The following is a 24,077-nucleotide window of genomic DNA, read 5'->3' as shown; positions in this document are numbered from 1 at the left end:
CCCACACTTTTTTCTAGGGTTCTCCCATTTTATGTACTTTCAATGTTCATGAAGACATTAAGGAAGAAATAGAGGCAAGCCTTCCTTCAAATACCTTTTTTTTTTTTTCATACCGCGGTTGAATCCAGGGGTACTTAAGCACTGAGCCACATCCCCAGCACTTTTTTATATTTTATTTAGAGACAGGGTCTCACTGGGTTGTTTAGTGCCTCACAAAGTAAAGGCTGGCTTTGAACTTGTGATCCTCCTGCCTCAGCCGCTCAAGCTGCTGGGGTTACAGGCATGTGGCATTGTACCCAGTTCAAATACCTTCTAAGGAAAGATGGTCCAGAGATACTTAAAATATTTGATATCTTCATCATCCACAATATACTGATAATTTCTACATCCAGAGCCTCCTGGCTAACGGGGGGCATCCCTACTGGGCAATTATGGTTTTCCCCCTGCTCCTCCAGGTCAGTCTGAGTGTAAATTCCTGCAAACCTTGGCTCCTGGGAAGCCTGGCTGTCCAGGTAACCCGGGCTCTCCCATTTTCCCAAGACAACCTGGTGATCCTTTTGTTCCTGGAAAACCTGGATCTCCTACAACAACAACAATAATAAATAAATAAATAAACAAACAAACAAACAAACAAACATTGGGGATTAGTCTTATTGAAAGAATCTGAGCAATATCTCTCTTATTTTGTGTAATACTTTTCTGAGGCAGCCAGCTACAGGTGTTTTTATGAAAGTTGGAATGATAATAAAACCAATGGGTAAACTAGCAATGAAAAAAAATTGGATGATATTTTGACCAACATTTTAAATAATACTGAAACAAACATGTAATTATCATAAAGCTTGAAGTTCTATACAACAATGCATGGACTGAGGTTCCTCATATGTGTCCTGGACAGGACTTCAGCAGAAGCCTCAAAGTTATTAGTCCATCTCTCAGCATCTGAATTCTTTTTTCTTTTTTTAAGTCTGGTACTAGGGATTGAATCCAGGGGAGCTCTATCACTGAGCTCCCCTGGATTCAATGACAGGGTCTCATTAAATTGATGAGGCTGGCCAGGAATTTGTAATCCTCCTACCTCAGCCTCTCAAGTAGCTGGGATTACAGGTATGTTACATCATTCCCAACTTCAGCTTCTGGATTTTGGGGAGTTTTTTCAACTTTCATGGGAAATATCATCTTTCCTTAAAGTAAAATAACTTCTTAATATATTTTGGAGAGCATAGGAAAATCAGCCATTTGTGATATTTTTCAGGGGTGTGTGCTTGGTATTAAATTCAGGGCTTTACAAGTGGTAAGCATGTACTCTACCACAGAGCTATACTCCCAGCCCTACTTGTGATTTAATAATTCATTCTTTATTTTAAAAATATGTAAAGTAATACATAAATGTAGAAAGTGCAGAAAAAACCTTATAATTTCACGATTGAGAAGAATTGTTATTATTTTGAATTTTTTTCCAGTTTTTTTCCTATGCATTAAAAAAAAACATGATTGAGATGAGACTGCATAAATCAATGTGAATTCTTCTTTTTCACCTAACATTACTGTGAGATTTTTAACAGACTCAGTATCATTTTTCGAGGTTATAGGTATTTCCTACAGTATTTATTATATATACTTAAAACTTGTAAATAACCACAATGAACCTTGAATTTTAGTTTTTAATTTATTTACCCTTAGGTCCGGGAGGTCCAGGAAATCCAGTTCCTGGAATTCCTGATTCACCATCAGGTCCAGGAAGACCAGGATTACATTTCCCCATGGATCCTGGGATACCTTAAAGACACACAGCAGCAACTTTTCTTCATTTGTTTCAAAAGAAAATGTCTAAGTTCTCTGTGTCATCTTAACCCATTTTGGAAATTAAGAAATAATTTTAACATAAGCCCCACTGTATATTCTTCCTACTCACCCTACCTAGAGGACTAATTATTAGGAGATGCACAGAATTTTAAAAATTAAACTTAGTTCCTTAAAAAAGCATTCTAGATATCTTGAACTATATGTCTCCCTTTATGCATAAAAATAAAGCTTTAGAACACATTATCAGAGAAAAGTTGCTATGGGAAATACCCAGATTAACTATGGGCAAACATTTCTAACTGAATCACCAAAAATTCACAAAGATTATTTGCTCTCAGATTCCTTGTAAGTGATTATGCCAGTATGCTTTGGAACTTTTATGTTAGAAGCACCAGGAGGGGTAATTTGATAATCCCAAAGAGCAATAGAGAGTCCCCTCCTTGCTTGTTCATCTCACAGGTGTGGCTTGTGCTCTCTTTTGGAACCAACGAATATATTTTTTTCTTATAACAGGAACACTATTTTTTTTTTTCCAGGAGAGGAAGGGTACTATCTGATGTCATGCAACAGAACTGGCAAAAGGGATACTCACCAGGTGGACCTGGGGGACCAGCATGGCCAGGGCGCCCTGGGGGTCCTGGGAGGCCTGGGACTGGTGTTGAAACAGTGGATTCTCCCTTAGGACCTTAAGAAAATTTGAGGTAAGATTGGGGTTCATATTGAAGTTCTTCTTGGATGTTGGGAAAAATATAATTATAAGAGTTATAACCATTTTCCCAAGGAAAATAAAAAATATCTCTGCTTCTACAATATCAAAACTAGCTTAGGGTTGACCATTCATTGAAAATTTCCTACTTAATCAACAAATACTGTTGAACTTCTGCTACCATCTAAAGCTTGTTTCAATTAATTGCTCTGATCTATTGAATGAGAGTCCTTTCCCTAAAATTAATAATATGGAATTAAGCTGATGAATACTGATAGGATATTGATATATTAGTGACTAGTTTCCATGAGAAGGCAGTAAAGTATATTGAGCAAAACAGTAAGTGTGGCCCAACACACTGGTCTGGACTTGAAGCTTGACATTGCTATTTATATCACCTGTGAGCTTGAGCATATTTTTAAAAAATTTCTTTATTGGTTCATAATTGCTATACATAACATTAGGATTCATTTTGACATACTAATAAATGCATGGGATATAATTTGCTCCAATTAATTTCCCAGTACTTACCCTTATCCTCTCCTCACCTGTTCCCTTTCCTCTGCTCTACTCATCTTTCTATTTGCATTTTTTAAAAAATTAGTGTCTCGTGCATATACATAATGGTGAGTTTCACTGTATTATATTTATATATGTACATTGGAAAGTTAGTTCTGGTTCATTTCACTGTTTTTCCCTTGTCTTGTCCTTCCTCCCTCTCCCACAATACCCTTCTTGTATTCTCCCTATCTTTCTTTTGATGGAGTTTCCACCCCCTACCCCCATTTCTTTTCTCTCTTTCCCCCGTATTATTTTAGACTAGCTTCTGCATATCAGAGAAAAAAATTGTCCTTTGACTTTCTGGGTCTGACTTATTTCACTGAGCATTATAATCTCCAGTTCCATCCATTTACTAGCAAATGACATAATTTTATTCTTTTTTTATAGCTGAGTAATACTCCACTGTATGTGTATTCTACATTTTCTTTATCTATTCATCTATTGAAGGGCACCTAGGTTGGTTCCATAGTTTGGCTATTGTTAATTGTGCTACTGTAAATATTGATGTGGTTGCATCCCTATAATAGGCCGATTTTAGATTTTTTGGAAGATTTAAAATCTTTTGAATTATACTGAAGAGTGGGATAACTGAGTCATATGGTTCTAATCCTAGTTTTTTGAGAATCTCTACACTGCCTTCTAGAGAGGTTACACTAATTTACAGTCCTACCAACCAAAGTACATGTATGAGTGTACTTTTCTCTTAGATCTTTGCCAATGCTTATTATTTGTATCCTTGATAACTGCCATTCTGACTGGAGTGAGATGAAATCTCTATGTGGCTTTGATTTGCATTTCCCAAAGTGCTAGAGATGCTGAATATTTTTTCATATATTTGTTGGCCATTTGTAGTTCTTCTTTTGAAAAGTGTCTATTTGGTTCTTTTGTTGGGCGTATTTCTTAACCTCTGGTAAGTTCCTTATCTGTCAACAGGGAAATAATAACCAACTAATAGATAAGGATTCAAGATAATATTATGACCACAGTGGCCAATATTACATCACATTGGGGATTAGATATGGTCACTATAGTCATATGTTTATGGAAAAAAATATGATTCATGGTATATGCTGGGAAAAAATTTGATAATAATGTATTTTATGACAATGAGTTCTTCATTAAAGATTAATTTTCAGAATCTTGAGAAGAGAGCTGAATGATGGATCAAAATATGTGTCAATAAACTTTCTATGTAAAAATATTAAATATCTTAGGCTTTTGTGGTCCAGATCTTTGTTACAACTATGCAATTCTGCCATGGTGTCATGAGAGAAACCAGAGAGGCGACATAAATGAGTGAGTGTGGCTGTGTTCCAATGAGCTTTATCAACACTGTGATTTGAATTAATTTTTTTTAATGTATCACAAAATATTCTTAGAATTTTTTCAATTATTTAAAAATGTAAAAACCATTCTTAGCTCATGAACCATATAAAATTGTTCTGTGGGCTAGATTTGGACTATGGACCATCATAGTTTGCTAATCCCTGGATTAGAACAATAATTTTCAAAGTAAGATAAGGTCAAAAGTAAGAATTATATATGTATCATAAAATAAGCTTTACATATTATATATATATATGTGTGTATGTGTATGTATCATATAAACTTTACATATGTTTGGATAGAAATATTGCATTCAATTTATAATACATATAAATAACTATGAAATTGTCTACTCAAAATTTTTTACTAATGAGGGACACTATGAAATGATTTGGAGACCCTGGATTCACTTTAAAGGGCTGTCACCCTTTAAAGTGATTTTAGAAGTAAAAGATGACCATGGTGGCATTATTTGTGTAACCCCATTCTGTCCCAAGTTTTCAATTCTGCAAATAAAATTCTTATTTCAAAGTGACTTTGAGTAGCATAGTTGTCACTCAGTTTGTTTTTATAGGTGCTCCAAATCTGGGGAGATGGGGCAAAATGGGTTCAAACTCTCTGTAACATGCTGATCTCGTTTCCACCATACTCCCACCCATAAACATTAAGAACCTAGTTTCTCCTGAATACAGAGCTATGTTCAGTACTTGTGAATTCCAAATGTTACCTGGTCTTTAAAACTATTTTCCAACAACTTTTCCTCGTTTGTGTTAGGTATTATAAAGTTTTATTTACCACCTTTGTATTGTGTTATAGCTCAAAAGAACAAATTTGCAATAATGTTATTGGGCTGCTGAGGCCTTGGTAAGGTTTCTCACAGTCAAGTTCTGTTTTTGCTTCCTCTTGGTATATCGTGATTGACTTCCACTCACCCTTAGGATCTCTTCACTCTATACACTTATATCAGGAATAGATATATGCAGTCCTCTGAATGCCCAGTAACAGGGAAAATGGATTTTCTCTGATATACCCTACATATTCTTTCTCAGTGGCTGTTAATTTCACATATTCTATTTGTTAGAAATGAGTTTATATATGGTCATTGGTCTTGAAGGTACTTAATTAGCCCTGGAACCATCAACCCACCCCATAGGAAAACAGGACTGGAAAGAAAACTAACCAACCGGCTTCTCCAGGTGGTCCTGGGGCTCCAGGAATTCCTTGGGTGCCCTTTGGACCTGGCTCTCCCGGGGGTCCATAGCCAGGTGGTCCAGCAGGTCCTGCAGATCCTGGGGACCCAGGGGACCCAGTATCCCCTGGAGGACCCTGGTCCCCCTTCTCACCACTCAAGGCCTGTGACAATAAGAACATGTTTATATAGTGCTTCATGCCATTATCTTCCAAATACATGTTGATCTCACTCCAAATATGAACAGCCGCTAGGCCAGCAATGCAGCTAGGCTTTCATTGAGAAGCCCTTGAATGAAAAAGCAGTTGGCAGTTATTAAAAATAAGAGCCCCATGGGCTCCTATTGTTTTATGCAATGTTGAAATCCAGCAATATTGTATCATCTTGAAACTGTCTTAAGTCCCACTTGAGATGTTCTCCAATGACGTGTCCCATAAGATGATCGCTAACTTAAACTAAGTTCAAATGTTCAAATGGCTTTAGAGGTCACTTTCATGCTGTTGGCACATTTCCAAACTAAAACCCGTACAGCAAGCCTTTATTTGTATAGTTTTCAACAGGTATTTTTATTACAAAGGAGATATTCTACCTGTATTGAGTTTTCTTATAAAATATCTACCCTTGTGTTAAAATAAATTCATGCACTCTAACTTTAAAAATGAGTTGTATACTTAAAAGAAGTTGAACTTCTTTTATGGGCCCAAATAAGTTTATAGGTACTTTCACTGTTGGAGATCACTGGGTGGCTAAGTGGTTTTTCTCCTTTTTAAATTTTTGGTACTTTTGGATTTAACCCAGGGGCACTTTACCACTAAAGCCATACCCACAGCCCTTTTAATTTTTGAGATAAGGTCTTGCTGAATTGCTGAGGCTGGCCTTGCCTTTGTAATCTTTCTGCCTCAGCCTCGTGACTCACTGGGATTACAGGCCTGTGTCACCACACCCAGCGTTTTGTTTTTTTTTTAAATTTTTTCTTTATAATCATAGGACATGACTCAACAAATCACCTCTTTGACTTTTTCTTATTTACTTTTTGGAGCATCTTTACCAAACCTTTAAAAAAGGAAAATAATGAGATGCCGATGGAGATATCTTACGAACTCTAGTAATGCTAGACCAAAAGAACTCAGACTTGGTTCTGCTACAAGCCTGTCTATTGCCAAGTGGACAGCCCAGCGGTTTGCTCAAGCAGGAGCTGGGAAACCTTAGATGCTCCCAGGAAATCAATTTTCCATGTCTACATGTTAGGAGTCACATTTACATAATGATAACTAGGGTCTGTAAATGAATCTTTAAATGTGCTTACCAAATTTCCCCAAATCTGTTCAAGGTGGGACCCATTTTATTGGATAAATCTGATTAACCTTGGAAGAAACTGGTATTTTGTAGACTAGTGTGAGCAAACTTCTCACAGATACATTGTGTGAGGGGCTCAGTCTTTCATTCCAAGTTATTTTAGAATAGATCTGGTAGATTATTTCCCAATTAACCTGTGAAAAAGTCTATTACACAAAAAGTCAAATTTACATAAGCTAAAATATTTTAAATGACAAAACATTCAATCCTTTTGACTTCCATACTCTTAACATTTTTTATACATTTATTTTTACTTAAAAGAATGAACAGTGCCCCCAAAATATTTACTAAAACTTTTCCCTATTAGTCATTTTCTGAACTTCTCTAGAAATTCATTTGATGTAAAAATGTAACTTTCATGTGAGACAGAGTCATTATCAATGTAGAATTTCAATTAAAAGTTGCCTACTTCCTTTGTCAAAATACTATAAATATTTGCATGGGTTATAACTATTAATTTGAAGATGTCCCATTTGAAGTGAGAATGATGAGCCATGCTAAGTAGCCAACCATTTTATGGAAGGAAATCATCTTATCTCAGTACCAAGGAGCAGCACTCCATCTATGGGCGAGGGGGTAATCCAAAAAAGTTGCCAAACACCAACCGGTTCTCCTCTAGGTCCTGGTAATCCTTTAGCTCCCGGAGTTCCAGGAATTCCATCCAAGCCCTTTTTCCCTGGATGCCCTCTGAGCCCGGGATCCCCTGGGGCACCCACTGGCCCCTGGGGTGGAAATGTTTCGCCTTTTCCTCCTTTAAGTCCAGGATCTCCCTCAGCACCTGGGAATCCCTAGGGTAGTACACAGAGTTGTCCTATGTCAGTCTTAGAAAGAATGTCAACAAGAACTTTTCAGTTTTAATAAATGTGGATTTTTTTTGGAACACACATTTTCGTTGGCCCATAAATATCATTTCAAACTTTTGTTTTTTTTTAACTTCCAAAACTGGAAAAGAATTTAGTTAGTATAATTCAATACAATACACACAATAATATAATCCACTATGAAGCATCAATCAACATAATTCAGATTATGTTTAGTTATTGATAAATTTTAACATCTCTAAATAAGTTGACTTAAATATATTTATCCATGTCTAAGTTTCTGATTCACAATGTTAATGAATGTCAATTTTTTCAACAGGCTTTGTTGAGCTATAATTTATATACCATAACATTTATCTTTTGTAACAGTACAATTCAATGATTTTTAGCAAATGTATAGAATTATGCCACAATCATCACATCATATTAAAATATTTCCATCACTCCTGTTGCTCTCAAATCCACTTGTGGTTAATCCCTGTTCCCACCCTGAGCCCAGGCAATGATTAATTTCCTTTCTCTGATACCACTGAAAATTATTTCTAAATTCATTAATTCATTCATGTATTCATTTCTTTATTCATTTAATCAATGAGTATCTATTGAGCACCTATTCTTTGCCTATCAATTAAACATCCACACTTTGCCAAACAAATTAATAATCTGCAGGTAGTGCAGCCATGTTTCCAGAGCAACCAGTTTTCCAAACTAAACCTAAAGCTTTATGATCATGAACTCTTACTGGAAATCCTGGAAGACCAGCACTTCCTGGGGACCCGGGGCTTCCTTTCACTCCAGTAGCACCTCGACCTCCTGTAAAGCAATCCACAATCAGCAATGCAACACCAACTCTGAATGCCCTGAAGCTTGCATTATATGAAGAAAACACTGCATTTCCTTATGAGGATAGAAAGACAATTCCAATCATAAAATGAACAGAGCCATAAGAGAATGAGGGTAGGTGACTAGAATAAGAGATAATATAAAAAGCAAGAACGCTTAGATGTTAGCTTCCTAACATTCTCATCTTTACAATTTAAGGACTTATTTTTCCTAGTGATATGCTCATTGAAGAAAATTATACAGAAGGAAGAGAATAAAAATTGGGCTGGGGGTGTAGCTCAGTGGTAGAGCACTTGCCTAGCAAGACCATGGGTTCACCATGGGTTCCACCCCCAGCATTGCAAAAACAGTAACAATGGTAACAAACAAAACAAAAATATTACTAATAAGTCAATCATCAGATAACACTTACTTCATTTTAATGTATATTATTCTTAAATTTTTATGTCTATGAATGCATAAGACTCATATATACACTATTTTGGAAACTTACCATACATATGTCAGTAAGTATAGGTTTAGAGTTTCGTTTTAGATGACTGCGATAATAACTTACTATGTGGGTGAGCCTCATTTATTTAGTTAACTTCTGTTTTTAGATATTTGGGTTGTTTTTCAACTTACAGCTATTGTAAACAATGTTGATATTTACTTTTCAAATTTATATAAATATGTACTTTATAATAAATGCTTATAAGGGTAACTGCAAGTCCAAGTGGACACAAAATTTTCTGAAGCTCTGAGTCTTTTGCCAAATTGTATTTTACTGTGTAATTTTATACCTCCTGTGAATGTTTAAATATCAATGTAAAAATGATCCTTTTAATGATCTTTTGGATGACTCAGGTCAGTTAGTCAACTAATGCTTATTCAAGTTTCATATTTTGCAAGATACTGAGTCAGAATACATCTTTTCTATAGCAATCCAAATCATTTTACTTTCCCATAACTTCTTTGACTATACCTGTAAATGCCAAAGATAGAGAAACTAAGGAAAGTACCATGATGCAACTTGTCCACCTGTGCACCTTGGGTCAGAGATGAAGCTCTGGGAAATGTAGGGAAATACAGGTCTCTGATCTTTTTCTCCTTTACTCCTCTCCCTCCTTTCCTTGGAGTTTTTGTTCTAGTTAGAATGTTACCCCAGAGACTTGGACACCACATAGGAGCTGCATGAAGAACAGTCCCCCTACCTTTCTCTCTTAGGCTTGTCTCAAGATTCAGGACAGTGGCAGTCATCCCAAAGTAGCAGAGGTCTTCATAAAGAAGTGGGTGGGACTTGAAGGTGACAAAGAATCCTGCCCAGGTATGTGTCCTCCTCTCTGGCCATGTGCCCATGTCTGATGTCTTTTTTCTTTGTACTGATACTCAGCCTCCCAGAAGACCCTATGCCAAAGCAAATGTCTACTGGGCCATAGGGACATGCAACCATTCTGTGTCGTCCCCTGCTCTGAGGACATGGCTATATATACATTTTTATTTTTAACTTGGCTATGACTCTTGTCAAAAGTGGGAACATGAAAAAATGCACACAGAGAAGTCTTGTGTGCTTGTTTGGTTCAGTTGCTCCACTGGTTTAAGTTTTCTGCTGGACCCTGCAGGAATCTGGTTACAATTCCTGGCTAGCACAATAAAGTTCAGTGGTGAAAATGGAAAAGAGAAAATACCAGCTTTTATATGAATCTGGTTAAGAGAGTAGATGTTTCTGAAATTCTCCCTCCAAGTTTGTCATAACTGGCAATCTAACAGCTCTTTAAATTTCCCAGTGGGATTACTTTCTGTCCTTGCACAAACACAAATTTGTGTGCAAATTGTTCGTACCTGGGATTCCTTTGACACCATCCAACCCTGGCAATCCTGGGAGGCCAGGGGGCCCTGGAATACAGGGGCACTCTATGCACAGGAGGCCTGGTTCTCCTGAAATGAAAGCAGGTTTGCATCACCTGTAAACATACCCTAGTTTCACAATAAGGACGAATGTGCACCATCCACACATTAATTATATTTAAACATTTTCCAGGTAGCCCCGAATCATCTAGTACTTTGTACAATTAATAGAAAAGTTCACATACTCTATCTTCTTACATTTTTGTTCTGAGCTGTATAATTCTTCTGGGAGAGGAAATTCTAAAAATCTAGCATTAAACATCAACTATTTCAGGCAATCTCTCCTTTCATGTAGGATAAAACTCGCATTCTAGTGATATCTGACAATTAATTAAGTGCCAAGTGAATTCTTGATTGACAGGTAATGGAATATTTTTAGCTAATATTTTTGGAAAAGGATCCACCCCAGGTTGGCGCTGTTTGGGATCACTGCTGTCTCAGGGGGGAAAGAAATCAGTGACAATACTGTTATTCTAACAGAGTAGCACTATTAACTGAACCAACCTTTGGGCCCATAGACTCCTGGGACTCCCGAAGGCCCTAGATGGCCTGGCAGGCCACGATTGCCAGGTGGACCCTTGCGAAAAATGGTATCACCTATGAAAGGACAACAACAAAGTCATTTTTATTTTTTATTTTTTCCAACTAGTAAATATTCTAATATATGGATTATTTCATATACATTTTACCCATCTTTGTATAGGAAGCTGAGTCTTTGAAAGTTTACCTTCAAGGGAAGTTTTTAATTTTTTTTTTTTCAAAATAATCAGAACTTAACTGAATGCTCTTATTAATATTAAGAGTTTTTCAGATTTTTAAAAGTTTTCTAGGTTTATAATAATCACATTGTCTATGAATAATAAATGCTTCCTCCCTTCTAAAAACAAATAATTTTTAAAAATCCCTTATATACAGAAGATTTTTAGGTCTCTTAGGAGAGTTGAATATGAAACATAACATTCCAGGAAAGGTGTTTTAAAATATAAATTGAGCTATATGTTAAAGAGGACCCATTGGACCTATGAGTCAACACAGAATGCTCAGCAGGTAACATGGGGATAGGATGCTATTGTCAGAATCTCTGTGCACTCCAAACCCTTTGGGCTACAGCTCTGTAGCCTCTGACCCACTTCCCCTGGCAGCACCTTGTCTCAGACCCAGGATACACAGCTCTGGACTCCCGCTCTGAACTTTCCTGCTGATGCCAAGGCATGGGATTCTTGGGAACCCAGCAAACCCAGCCTGGTAATGGGGGCAGTGGGCAGGAACGGGTTGTCCTGTCCCATGGGGCAAGTTACAACCCATGGGAAATAGGAGCTGGTGGATAAATTCTTGCCTCTTCCTCCCCAGGGACAGATTATTCTGAGACAGGCCTCTTGGCAGAGACTCTAAGGGCCGAGCAAGGAAACACCCTTGCCAAGGCCACTGTGATAACCAGTTCTCCTTCTCTGCTTCTCCCCGCTTGTCCCTGCTCCCTCCTGGGAAGACCTTGCAAAGTCATCATTCGCCCATAGTTTCTTTCACAGATCGTTACTAAAATGAAACGCCACTGCAAAGGTCACTCAGAAAAACTCCCACGGACTAATGGCCAAGCAGTATGGAGCTTACTGCCCCCGATTTGCAAACTGCTTTCAGGGGCAATGGACATTGTGTATCTTTACCTGGAGGTCCTGGAGGTCCTGGTGGCCCTGCAGGGCCTGGTGAACCAGGACAGCCAGGGGACCCAGGCAGGCCCACAGTGTTCTTTCCTGGAGGTCCTCGCTCCCCTTTGATTCCTTTCAAGCCAGGCCACCCGGGGGCTCCTCTGAGGCCAGGACTTGATGATCCTTGGAGAAAATAATCAGTTGTTTTATTTTAAATACTTTCCCTAGTTAATATATATTTATTTTCCAAATGAAAAATAAGTGATATATTCTTATTTACGAGAGTTGCATAATTATGAGATATATAAAGTATATAAAATAAAAGGTGAATATCCTTACTTCCATCTTCTTTGGTTTTATTAAATTAGATTACAGTGTGGCAAAGTTCAGAACTCTCCATTTCAGGGAGATAAGATGTGTCATTTATTACAAGGACTGAAACAGAGTTTGGGAAGCACTGCAAACTTTTCATTTATAAGTACTCAAGAGAACTTCTCCCATTGGTGCTATTTTGTAGATTTTTTTTTTTAATTAGCGATAAGGAAATACCTACTTTCAGTGCCCCAAATGAAAGGAAAGAAAGTTGTAATTGGATTTCAATCCTGCCTGTTGTCTTGGGCATAAAAGAGGCTCAGGGTAGGGAACTGAGCCAGTTGGTGCAAATCCCACCCTAATCCTAAAACATCAACATATAAGGAGGGGACAGTCTCAAATCTTTGCCTTGCAAAGAGTTGAGCTGTTAGGAGGAGAAACGTCACCACCTAAGGGCCAAGGACACAGTCATGGTCATATCTGGTCATTCTTTATTACATGAGCATAAAGGAGAATCCTTCTGAGGTCAGTTTCAGAGCTTTATAATTTCCCACTCACTGGCTTTTTAAAGGAGCCTGTTCATTACTCAGGGTCCTGGTAGGGAGAAAGGGATCTTCCTCCATCTTTGACCAGGCCTCCAAAATATCTATTTGCCTATTCCAATTTCAAGATATACCCACTGTTAATAGTTTGAAGCATGCTTTTCCAGGCAGGGATACATTACAGGTACACACATATCTACCCACGATGTCTCTGTTTCCTATGGTGATATTATATTAAGCATTTCATTCTGCAATCTGATTCATTTTAATTCATTATTAAATGAATTAAATACAGAACAGTTTAATATAAAGCATTGTATAGAGAAATATATAATCAATGTCAGGGCACCCACTACTCTGGTTTATCAAGTCCCTGTTCCTTTTTCTCAGATTTGTTTCTTTAAAAACAATACAGTACAATTATAATTATAATTGATGGGCCCTTTTAGAACCATCCCTGATCTTAGTTTTCTTTTCCAAAAGAGAAACACTCAAATAACTAACAGATTAAAATTTAAAATGTTACAGAAAAAGTATAACCTGATACATAATGAAAGCTGCCATTTTCCAACCAAACTCATTTTAATAACATTGTTTTCTGCTTCTGTGCCTCTTCTGAGTTTGAAGGTCCCTGCTCATATCCCAAAGTTACTGTGAAAATTCCTTGACAGTGAGACCCTTATACTTGGTTAAAACCACTGAGAAGTAAAAAAGAGCACTTCTGTATCAAATTGTATCACCTTCTGTTCTCTATTCTATTCTGGACCACAAAGATAAAAATTAAGAAGCTAGAAACACATTTAGATTGATTAATAGAACATTGGTTTACATAAATCACGCAAACTTAAAAGAGACCTATGTATTTTCTTTTTTAATAGCATTTCTGTTTGTATTCCAAGAAATAGGACATACCAGGACTTCCAGGAACTCCAGGGGGACCACTGGGACCTGGAAAGACAAAACATTAATTAATTACTCATAAAGATGTAAAAGTTGAAATCTTGGGTGATACTATAATCATAGTAACAAAGAGTTTTTCATACTTCTTCCCTGCTCTCATATGGATAAATATTAGAAATATCACTTATTTAGACAAACTGGAGCCAGATAACTATTTTTAGGTGTCTAAAATTCAAAAGTAAATGATGCCATCTGGTTGTTTTCACATAATTCAGCAGAGACTTGCTAAGAACCTGCTGTGAGTTTTGTACTTTGTTGGGAGTTCAGATGTAAGAAAACTAAACATCACTGGGATCTGTAAGGATCTGCAGTTTGGTTTCTTCCTCTATCTCAGACTGCTTCTAGCTGTCCATAATGTGTATATTTATCTGCCATTTTATTTTTCTAAGTAAAATTCTCCTTTGAAATCTTCTTTATATCAATAATTTACCTAGATAAGTAGTTCTCAATTCTGGCTGTACATTAAAATAATTGGGGGAGTTTTTATAATCTACCAGTGTTCAGGACTCTCCTGCAGAAAATAAAATCAGAATCCCAGGGAGGGGGACCTTGACAAGGTCATTAGTTAGAAGTTCCCAGGGATGCTAATATGTAGCCAGTGATAAGAGTACCTGCCTGAGAACTTTTCATAGAACTTTCAGATCTATGAAAAGTGATAGCATATATGCAAACCTTAAGTTCATGATGTCTAGTTGCAGAGCTAGGAAACTAGGACGTCAGTCCCCTGCTTTTATGGATTTTCTCAAGTTACAGCTCTTTTCTCTTTTGTAATCACAGTGAGATGACTGATTTCTTACACTCCCTCTTCTTGTTTTCTGGCCATGTTAGTGTCTTCTTGACAACTTGAATTTCATGCTGTGCTATACAAAGATAATTTAATTAGTTTCTATGGCATACCACTTACAAAGTGTTCATGAAAAAAAAAAAAGAAAATTGAAAGAAAAAAATACCACCATTAGTCAAAATTAGGTGCTTTCTTTTTTCTTTCCCTACCCTCAAAATCCTAGCTCTATGAGTGTGTGGTATTAGTTACTTTGGATGAAAGAAAAAACAAAGCAGAGGTTTTAGGAAGAAATGTATCCTCACCCTGTGGGCCATGTGCTCCTTTGGGTCCTGGAGGGCCTGGGATTCCTTCATCTCCCTTTTCCTGGTATGCATCATAATATTCTGTCTTAAAGGAAAAGGAAATGAATAAAAAGAAAGGATAGCTATTTATGAATTGCTCACCAAATGCAAAATTGCTTCAACTTCTTCATTTGGGCTAAAATGTACTTTCCTTAATTTTGTGAATTCCCATGTTTATATGTTAGCCAGAGTTTGGTGGTCATACACAGGTAGGTGGACAACTTTAAAGAGAAATTTGACTTCTTTTGGTTTCATAATTTTTCATGGGCTTTCAATTAGAAATATATTTTATTATGTGATCCATGTATATACATACATATACATATTCACATGTATAGGAATAGATATTTAAATTTTACAAAATAGTGACTTACCACTATGACAAAGGATCAACTCTGAGTTGTTGTTTTTTGGTTGTTTGGTTTTGTTTTTCTATTTTACTGCTTTAAAATGCTGGTCCTGATGGACTCACTTTATTTCAAAGCATGGGGAAACCCACACATCCACAAATATATGTATATTGATTCTTTAAAATCCAGGACAGCATTGACCAGCAAGAACCAAGGGACATTACTTTTTATATGCCCAGTGGGCCTCCAGCTGTTCTCCTTAACCATTTATTCCCTAAACAGACCTTCTTTTGACGTTAATAGAAGCTGCAAACAGAATTATGTTAGGGTTGAGCATAACAAAACACCAGTAAGCTGGGAATGCTAAGAATCCCTCTGAAGTTCAATGGCAAGTAGATTGTGCATAGAATTAATTTATTTTTCATTTATTTTGAAGGAAAAAAGAGGAGAATATATGTATGTATATGTAGAACTCTCTGTTTTGTTTCTCATATGCTGCCTGAGCCAATTACTTTATTGACTTGTGTAACAATAAGGTAACAAGAACCTCTGGGTAAGAAATGTGTACAAAAATCACAAAAATATTATAATAATAATAACATAATAATCTCTATAAAACACATAATGCACTTGCTTGGTGTTGGACATTGCTATGTACTTTCATGAATTAGTCTATTTAATCTTCCTGGAAGCTCCTTAGAAGTATTTAGGGACTACTTGTATCTCAATCATTTGCTTTAGTATAAAAGTGAACATCCTTTGTAGCGATCTTCAGTTACTGAGCTAACTTACTTAGCTTGGGGATCTGACGGCATTTCTAACAAGAAAATACCTGTTCCACCCCCACATATCCAATCAGAGATAGCAGCTCTGCTCAGCACCCTAAATGTGAGACACAGGCTTTTGAGGCAGGAGATGAATAGATGCCAGAACTCAGAGCCTGTGTCTCTTGAAGCTGCGAAGTCCTAGAATATAGAATGTGGCCTATCTACAGTCAGGAGCTGACAGATATCAAAACCTTGACTGCGCTGGGGAGGGGAGTGCTGTAAGCTGCATTGGACCCCCCCCATTGGGATGACCAGCTTTTGTTGACCCTGCATCAAACTGATGGCTGGGCTTCTGCTACCTGAAAGCACAAGAGTTGTCATAACTGGCCTGGGTGGGGGTAAGAAGGAACTGGTGTCCTTGTCCTATGTACCAGCTGTCCATGGCAGCAGCCCTCTTACTTTGCTAAGAGGGTGCAGGATCACCTTGGGCCAAGCCTGACTACACCAGGCTTTTCCTCTCCAGAGCCCAATAGGCATTCTAGTGCACCCCAGGTACCAAATAGAAATACTTATGCATTGAAAATGGACAAATAATGCTGACAGCTATTTTTAGCCCTCATTTGATAAAATGGCAAATGCTATCATGTCTATTATAGGGAATGATGAGAGACATTGACTCGAAACTTCCTCAGTACTTTGAAGAACTTCATCCAAGATGACACTGGTATCAGCATTAGTTACACTTACTGGACCGCGAAATCCTGGGGGGCCGATGTCCCCTTTCCATCCCTACATTGAAAGACAGTTACAGATTATGAATATGTAAATCAAAAGCATTTATGTATTTGGTACAGTTGAAAAGCAAAATGCACAGCTGGACAATAAAATTAAAAATTAGTGTTATTTAGGTACAATCTACAATCCAAATTAAAGTTAAAGGAAGATTGTCTTTATGTTCATGGAAAGCCTGTATCTGAGTCAGGAATTCCATCTATAAGGCCATAAAGAAGTGGTTGTTACTGGATCTGTTGGTTCTCCAGGCTTCTACTCAACTACCTTTCCTGGATGTTCACAGGCTTTGCACATGCATGTTCTGGCTCAGATTAAAGGCACATGACCACCAGGCCATGGCCTGTATGCAATCTCTAGTGGCTCAGCTGAGACCAACCCCTTTTGTTTCACTAAGAATTCTACTAGGAATGATATTAATAAAGGATAAGAATTTGCACATATATCTACATATAGAAATTTATTTGAAAATGTTTGCAATGTGTTGTCATGAACAAATGATGTGGTGTGCAATCACAACTAATTGTGACCTTTCAGCAATCCATGAACCAGGGTGAGAGGCAGAGATCCACCCTACACTTGACCTCAAATGACCAGACACCTCCTGCCATTATAAGCCTTTTCCAACCACTTTCTCATGGGGAGCTGAAATCTTGATAGTGGGTCTTAAGCCAGACCAGCTTCTACTACACAGAACAAATTTAATATTTTCCCTTTGGAAAATAAACCCTTCAAAGGTTTATGTAAAGTTTCTTTTTAACAAATATGTTAAGGTATTTCAATGACATCTGTGACTGAGATTCCTTATTCCCAGGAAGGTTGGCAATACCAAATCAATTTAAAATGCCTGAAAATAGGCTGTTAGGGTGGGGATTACCTTAATGCCATCTTCACCCATTAACCCAGGGAAGCCCCTGTTGCCTTTGGCTCCCTAAAGAAAAGAGCAAAAGGAAAAGGGTCATCAGACAGAAATCAATTGCATCTTTGTGAAGCAGGAGCAGTCTGAACTTATTTAAATTTTCTTTCAATTTATCTTTTAAACTGACACCTAATAGTTGCACAAATCTATGGGGTGCATAATTATACAATACACTGATTGTATCTATCACACTGTACTTTTGTAATGATCAAATCAGGCTCATTAGCATATACATCACCTCAATCTTTTATCATTTCTTTATAGTAAAGTATTTAATATCCTCTCTTCTAGCTATTTTGAAATTTATATTATTGTTAACCACAGTCACCCTATTGTGCAATTGATGACAAAACTCATTTCTCTTATCTAACTTTATACCTCTTGACCTACCTCTCTCTTCTTGCCTCTTCACCTCCCCTCTTTAGCCTCTGATAACCATTATTCTAGGCTCTACTTATATGAGGTTAGCATTTTTTGTGTGTGTGCTGGGAATGAACCTAGGGCCTCTTGCCTGCTAGGTGAGCTACACCTGATAAACTTCTTTATGAGTGTGCTCATGTGCTATTTGTCTTTCTGTGTCTGGCTAATTTCATCTGTCATGTCTTCTAGGTTTGTTAATGTTAAATAATGTGCTCAGGTAACTTTTATAATTTGCATAAAGACATAAAATTATGATTCTCAAATGTAGTTTTTAAAGCAATAAGCTGTTTGTTCATCCATAACTATATAGTAACTCCCCAAAGTCCTTCTTCATCTGGTGGTAGGACTGACATTTTCCCCTACATCAATGGACAGTCATGTCTTTACCTCAGTGCCAGGGAAGCCAGGGGTACCACCTTTTCCAGGTTTTCCCTAAAACAAAAACATATTCGTTAATAAATGTGTAACTGGAATAAACATGGAATGCTTAAATGATACAATCATTTACTCTTGATCTCATGCAAGAAAGCCTGAGTGAGGTTTCTTACCTAGGCTTTATAAGGAAAAACTGTTAACCACAAAGACAGCATTGACTCTTCCTTACCAAGGCTGAAGCCAGTCAGTCTGGAGAATTAGTCAAAGGAAGGAAAAGAGGAAAGTACAGCTATGCTTAAACTAGAGTTGATGCTGTCCATCTTAAATTTGGAAGGAAAAATCAAGAAAGCACTTAGCAGAAGTGAAAAAGGAAACCTAGACTGAGGAAGATGTTCACAGTCAATTTATTAATATCAAACATTGGTATTTCCTAAACCCCAGATATGCCTATATTTAAAGGTATATAAAATGTATATTGTGCTAACTAAATAGACATGGCTTTTGGATTAACTATTATGGATACATATATACTTATATATACACAAATGATATTTATTCTAATGTCCAATTTAATTCTGTCAGACCCTTTCTGACAAAATTAAAAATCATATTGACTAAATTTTTTTTTAGGGAAAAAAGGCACATTTTCTCAATGTATAATTTTAATAGGCTTTGTATAATATATGTGTTTAAATCTTTCCAAAATGGAGCCAGGTGGTGAATTAGGTTCCTGTTGATTGTCTTCCTATCATCCCACTTCTGGGCACATTATACCCCATTTCCTTTGGAGAGCTACTCTTCCCTCCCTCAAGGTGGTTCTGATAGGGCTGCCAATCACAGAAGCTTACAGCCCCACTGACCTGGCCAATCATAGAACTTTTTCAATGGCAAGTTATTGTTACAAAGTGAGACACATGACCTGAGCAGGCCAATCAGATTAATTCTCTGGGACATCCTCTACAGACACAGGGAGAAAGATTCTCTCCTTAGGTGTCCTTACTCGGAAGTTGTCTGCTGGCCTAAAGTGCCATGAGTCTGAAGTGGCTTCACTCTTTGTCCCCTTACATGGAAGATCATCTGCCAAAGGACAGCACAAAGCTGATAGGCAGACAGAAGTGAGGCAGAGAATCCTGCTCTTATTGTTTCAGGCTCTAAAGTCTTTGAAGCCAGTTTTAGTCTTGAACTTCTCAGATAGTTGAACAAAAAATTCCACTTTCCAAACCTTTAAAAAAAAATTTTTTTTAACATCTGCTAGTTGGAGTTGGGCATCTCATTGTTGCAACCTCAAGATTCCTGAGTTCTGACTAATATAAGCAACATATGATACTGAATTTCCTAGTTTACCTGTGGGCCAGGTTCTCCAGGAGCACCTTTTGCAGATCCATATGATTCTCCAGGTGGTCCCTGTATGAATTAGAGTTATGTCAAGTTTTATATATTATTGATTTCTCACTTACATTGATTGTATTTATTTATTTTTTATTAATTGGTCACTTCTGATTATTTAGCCATATTTAAAAATAAGTCATCCAAAAGAGAAATATTTATAAGTATTTTTAAAACAGATGCTAAAAAGCAGATGCTAAAGACAAGTCATGCATGTAAAAACAGTGCAAGTATTTCAGCTAGGAATGGACATAAAATAATTTTAGTATTTTCATGATCTATGAGTTCAAGAGTCTGTGTTTCAGGTAATATTAATATTTAAAGGTAGAACATGCATCAAAATACATCCTAAGGTTCAAGTCTATGTATCTGAGGAACAGTGTGATTAGAGTGACCTACCGGGGGTCCAGGAGGTCCAGATTCTCCCATGGCTCCCTTGTCTCCCTTCTCCCCCTTGAGGTCCTGCCACAAAAACAATTCAAGATCATTAAAAACCAACCAATCAAATAAGGTCATACTGATTACACTTGGACAAAGTTCACTCTCTGTTCAATAAACTGGTTTACAAACTACTAGTGGGCCTCATGTTGACACAACATAGTAGTTCTTTCTGTCGCTCCCATTTCAAACGTTATGCATGAGATCCCTCTAAAATTATATGCAGACTTTCTTTAAAAAAGAAAGTGTCTTTGGATCAAGATATATAAACTAACTGAATTTCTGAATCTGCTTCCTATAAGCACAATCAGATCATTATTAATGTATTTTACTTTCATTTCTAATATACTAAAATTATTTTCATTGGGATCAATGGTTTTCTGTCAGTGATATAATATGATCTGATTCAGTAACCAGGTTTGTTTGAGCTATAATCACGTTTTCTGACTATAATATATTTTGCCTAATTCTTCTCTGAAGGGCACTCTTTTTATTTTTCAACCCCAATTATTTTTCCAGGGTTAAATTTTCCAAATCTTGGCTTTATAAATGTAATTTTTCCTATCATTTATGAGACAATGAAGTTTTAGCCTTCATTAATTTTCTTTTTGCTGATTAGCTCTAAGAAGCTCAGTTATTTTTCCTCAGGGAAATTTTATTTTTCTAATTTTTCCATTCAGTGAGGAACCAGTGAATCATAAACTAAACGAGTGACTTTTAAGTCATGTGAATTCTATAAAGCTGTTAAAGATTAGTTATAACTAAAACCTGTGAATTACATACTTAAAAATGTATGCATGTTATGTGAATTATAGCTTAGTGAAGCAGATACCTCAAGCAATTAATAAGTTTCAAAGAGAAGGATGTTTATTTCTTAGTTAATCCATAAATTTATTAGCTTCCCTCTCATTTCTCATCCTCACTTCCAGACATCCTGGGTCACATAGTGTGTAGACTGGTATATTATAATGCAGATTCACTTTTTCTAAGCATTCAGTGCAGCTCAAATCCTGGTCTTTCACTCACTCCACTGGGGGAGCAAAAAGCCAATGTTATTGTCAAAATAACAGGAACATAGTATTCCTGGTGGGGAATGGGGGCTGCAATGCCCTCGGGGTTACAATGGCGGAGTTAAAAATATCCCATTTGATTATGGTACCCCTCACCTCCGTCTTTAGGTCATTGCCATCCAGTTGGATGAGATCGACACACTGTGTGACAGACAGTGAGAGGGGATGGAGAAGCAAGGGTGAAAAGATCCAATTTCAGCTCAGACTCCAAGAGCCTGGGGGGCCCTTGCCTCAGGTCTTCCCCATCTAACATTTCTGGGTTGATTAGTGAAGGCTGGGAGATGAAGAAAACCTACAGGTGCAGACTGCTGAGGGGCTGGGCTGAGCTGGGTTAGACACAGAGCTCCTAAGGGAGGTAAGGGGTCTCAGAAAACCCCAACCATACAATTGCAACATTACCGTTCTGTTGTCTGGGCCAGTTAGTGTCACAATAACTGTTCCTGGTGGGCCAGGGGGGCCTGTTAATCCTTTCACACCCTAAAGGCAAAAACACCCCAGAATGAAAACCAAACAACATCATCAACCTTTCAACTTGACTGTATTTAAAAGATTAGTTTTAGCTCTTATGCAAGAAGACAGAGCAGTGAAATCACATGAATTTCAACTTGGCCAGTGAATAAACTGTAAAGGCTAATATACCAAGGACCTTAAAGGATCTTACCCATTAAGAAGTCATTTATTTAAAGTACCTTTTCTCCTTTTTGTCCTATCACGTTATCACCCATGTGACCCTGTAAGAAAACACAAAATAAAATTACATTTAAAAAATAAATAAGGTTGGGTACCATGGTACACTCCTGTAAACCCAGCAGTTCAGGAAGCTGAGGCAGGAAGATTGCAAGTTCAAGGCCAGACTCAGCAATTTAGCAATCCCTAAGCAATTTAGCAAGACCCTGTCTCTGTAAAATATAAAAAGGGGATGGGGATGTGGCTCAGGGATTAAGTGCCTCTGGGTTCAGTCACCAGTACCGTAAATAAATAGGAATAGCCTAATCTCATTAAAGTTCCAATATTTGCAACTGAACATTTATATTTTAATCTTCATTTTAGAATTATGAAAGTTATTTTAGCTACTTCTTCCTATAAAGGTGGAAACCTTGAAGAGCAGAAAGCTTAAGAGATTTACTCAGCATGTAGGATGATGACAATAGGTGGTGTCCGATGGTGTGAGGAGGGGAAAGAACCCAGCACAGATGACTTTTTTCTGGCTCAGACACTAGGTGTTTTTGATCCCACTGGTTGGCCACCTAACTTCCTGGTTAGTTAACTTCCTTAGCTGGCTGCTGAACTTCCTGATGCCCCAGTTTTCTTATTCTAAAAATAAGAGGTATGGATAGCCGGATTTCAGGATTCTGAAATTGAAAATAGAGAAGCTAAAGATGGAATTCAAACTACCTGACTTCACTAGTAATATAATGACAGAGACCAGCCTAATATCACCACTACGGATGGCTGCTGGATCTAAATCCTCAGAACAATTTATGTTGAAATTTAATCCCTACTGCAAGGCATTAAGTGGTGGATCAGGACTATTGTGGATTAATGGAGTAGTGAGTTATCCTGTGAATGGCTTTATTATAAAAGCAAGTCCTCTTTGGTTAGTCCCTGTACTGCTTTGGGACTCTGCAGGGGGTCTCCACCAGCAGGAAGGCCTGTACTAGATGCAGCCCCTCAAGCTGGACTTTCAAGTTTCCAGAACTGGAAAAAATAAATGTAAGAAATAAATTTCTTTGTTAAATAAATTACCCAGTTTGTGGCTGGGCAATAAATAATCTTTAAATATAATAAAATAAAACAATCCTTAAACAAATAATTGTCTTTTTAATAGAAACACATAAAATAACCAGCCAAATGACCATTATAAATAGTCATCTTCTACTTATTAGCATAAGCTCAGGGAGGGTTGCAAAGAAGTTCACTGCCAAACACAGAGGATGAAGTGTGGGGCAACCAGCAGGATTATCAGAAAGGGAAAGCCTGTGGATTAGGAATTCTTGCCTTTTTCCCCCATAGGAAGCTTCTTAGATCAAAACCACATCAGGGATCAAATTGCTGAAGTACAGGGAAGAGAGGTAAGAACCTAGCCTCATCCCCTTCCCTGCTGGGAATCTGAGTTCCAGAGAGGGGCTAACAGAGACCCTCTTGAATAGGCAGCTTTGGCTTTTGGGTCAGTTAGGGTGTTCTGACTGATACAACACCCAAACGGTGACTTACCTTAGGCCCTACAGGTCCTGTAGCTCCTGGAAAGCCCTAGAAAATTCCACAAATTAAAATTATAACAGGAAACACACTCAAGTCAGAAAACTCCCTAAAACGTTTTGCTGAGTCTATAGCAATGGTGGCTGTACTCACAAGGAATCCTGGAGGGCCAGGTGGGCCCATAGGTCCTGGAAAACCTGGGGGGCCTGGCAAACCCTTGAAAATAAGAGACAGGGAGAGTTCAAATGCACTTCTCACCTAAGCACAAAGTCCAGTAGTTAAACGTA

At 37.5% G+C, this 24,077-nt stretch overlaps 1 protein-coding gene across 5 annotated transcripts in view; it reads right to left on the bottom strand.

Annotated features, from left to right (window-relative positions):
- Positions 1–24,077, bottom strand: part of Col4a3 (collagen type IV alpha 3 chain) — a 131,617-nt gene that overhangs the window by 31,339 nt on the left and 76,201 nt on the right. For 4 of the 5 annotated variants that reach the window (XM_046439824.2, XM_046439825.2, XM_046439823.2 and 1 more), the window contains exons 10-29: positions 23,944–24,006; positions 23,806–23,841; positions 22,281–22,322; positions 21,991–22,068; positions 20,483–20,545; positions 20,042–20,101; positions 18,710–18,754; positions 17,861–17,914; positions 16,942–16,983; positions 15,039–15,123; positions 13,905–13,940; positions 12,157–12,321; positions 11,000–11,092; positions 10,430–10,525; positions 8,508–8,578; positions 7,550–7,732; positions 5,584–5,752; positions 2,399–2,491; positions 1,678–1,779; positions 484–581 (exon numbers count right to left, since the gene is read on the bottom strand). In XM_046439824.2, the coding sequence (XP_046295780.1) occupies positions 484–581; positions 1,678–1,779; positions 2,399–2,491; positions 5,584–5,752; positions 7,550–7,732; positions 8,508–8,578; positions 10,430–10,525; positions 11,000–11,092; positions 12,157–12,321; positions 13,905–13,940; positions 15,039–15,123; positions 16,942–16,983; positions 17,861–17,914; positions 18,710–18,754; positions 20,042–20,101; positions 20,483–20,545; positions 21,991–22,068; positions 22,281–22,322; positions 23,806–23,841; positions 23,944–24,006 (1,674 nt within the window). Of the gene's footprint in view, positions 1–483; positions 582–1,677; positions 1,780–2,398; positions 2,492–5,583; positions 5,753–7,549; positions 7,733–8,507; positions 8,579–10,429; positions 10,526–10,999; positions 11,093–12,156; positions 12,322–13,904; positions 13,941–15,038; positions 15,124–16,941; positions 16,984–17,860; positions 17,915–18,709; positions 18,755–20,041; positions 20,102–20,482; positions 20,546–21,990; positions 22,069–22,280; positions 22,323–23,805; positions 23,842–23,943; positions 24,007–24,077 lie in introns of those variants that run through there. The other variant, XM_046439826.2, reaches the window with a different exon arrangement.

Source organism: Marmota monax, unplaced genomic scaffold (assembly GCF_021218885.2).
Source record: "Marmota monax isolate L192 unplaced genomic scaffold, Marmota_monax_Labrador192_F-V1.1 WCK01_AAM20220418_F8-fsc00041, whole genome shotgun sequence".
In the NCBI taxonomy this organism is placed as follows: domain Eukaryota; kingdom Metazoa; phylum Chordata; class Mammalia; order Rodentia; family Sciuridae; genus Marmota; species Marmota monax.
The sequence above is the reverse complement of the archived record's forward strand: the minus strand, read 5'-3'. Positions and strand labels throughout refer to the sequence as shown.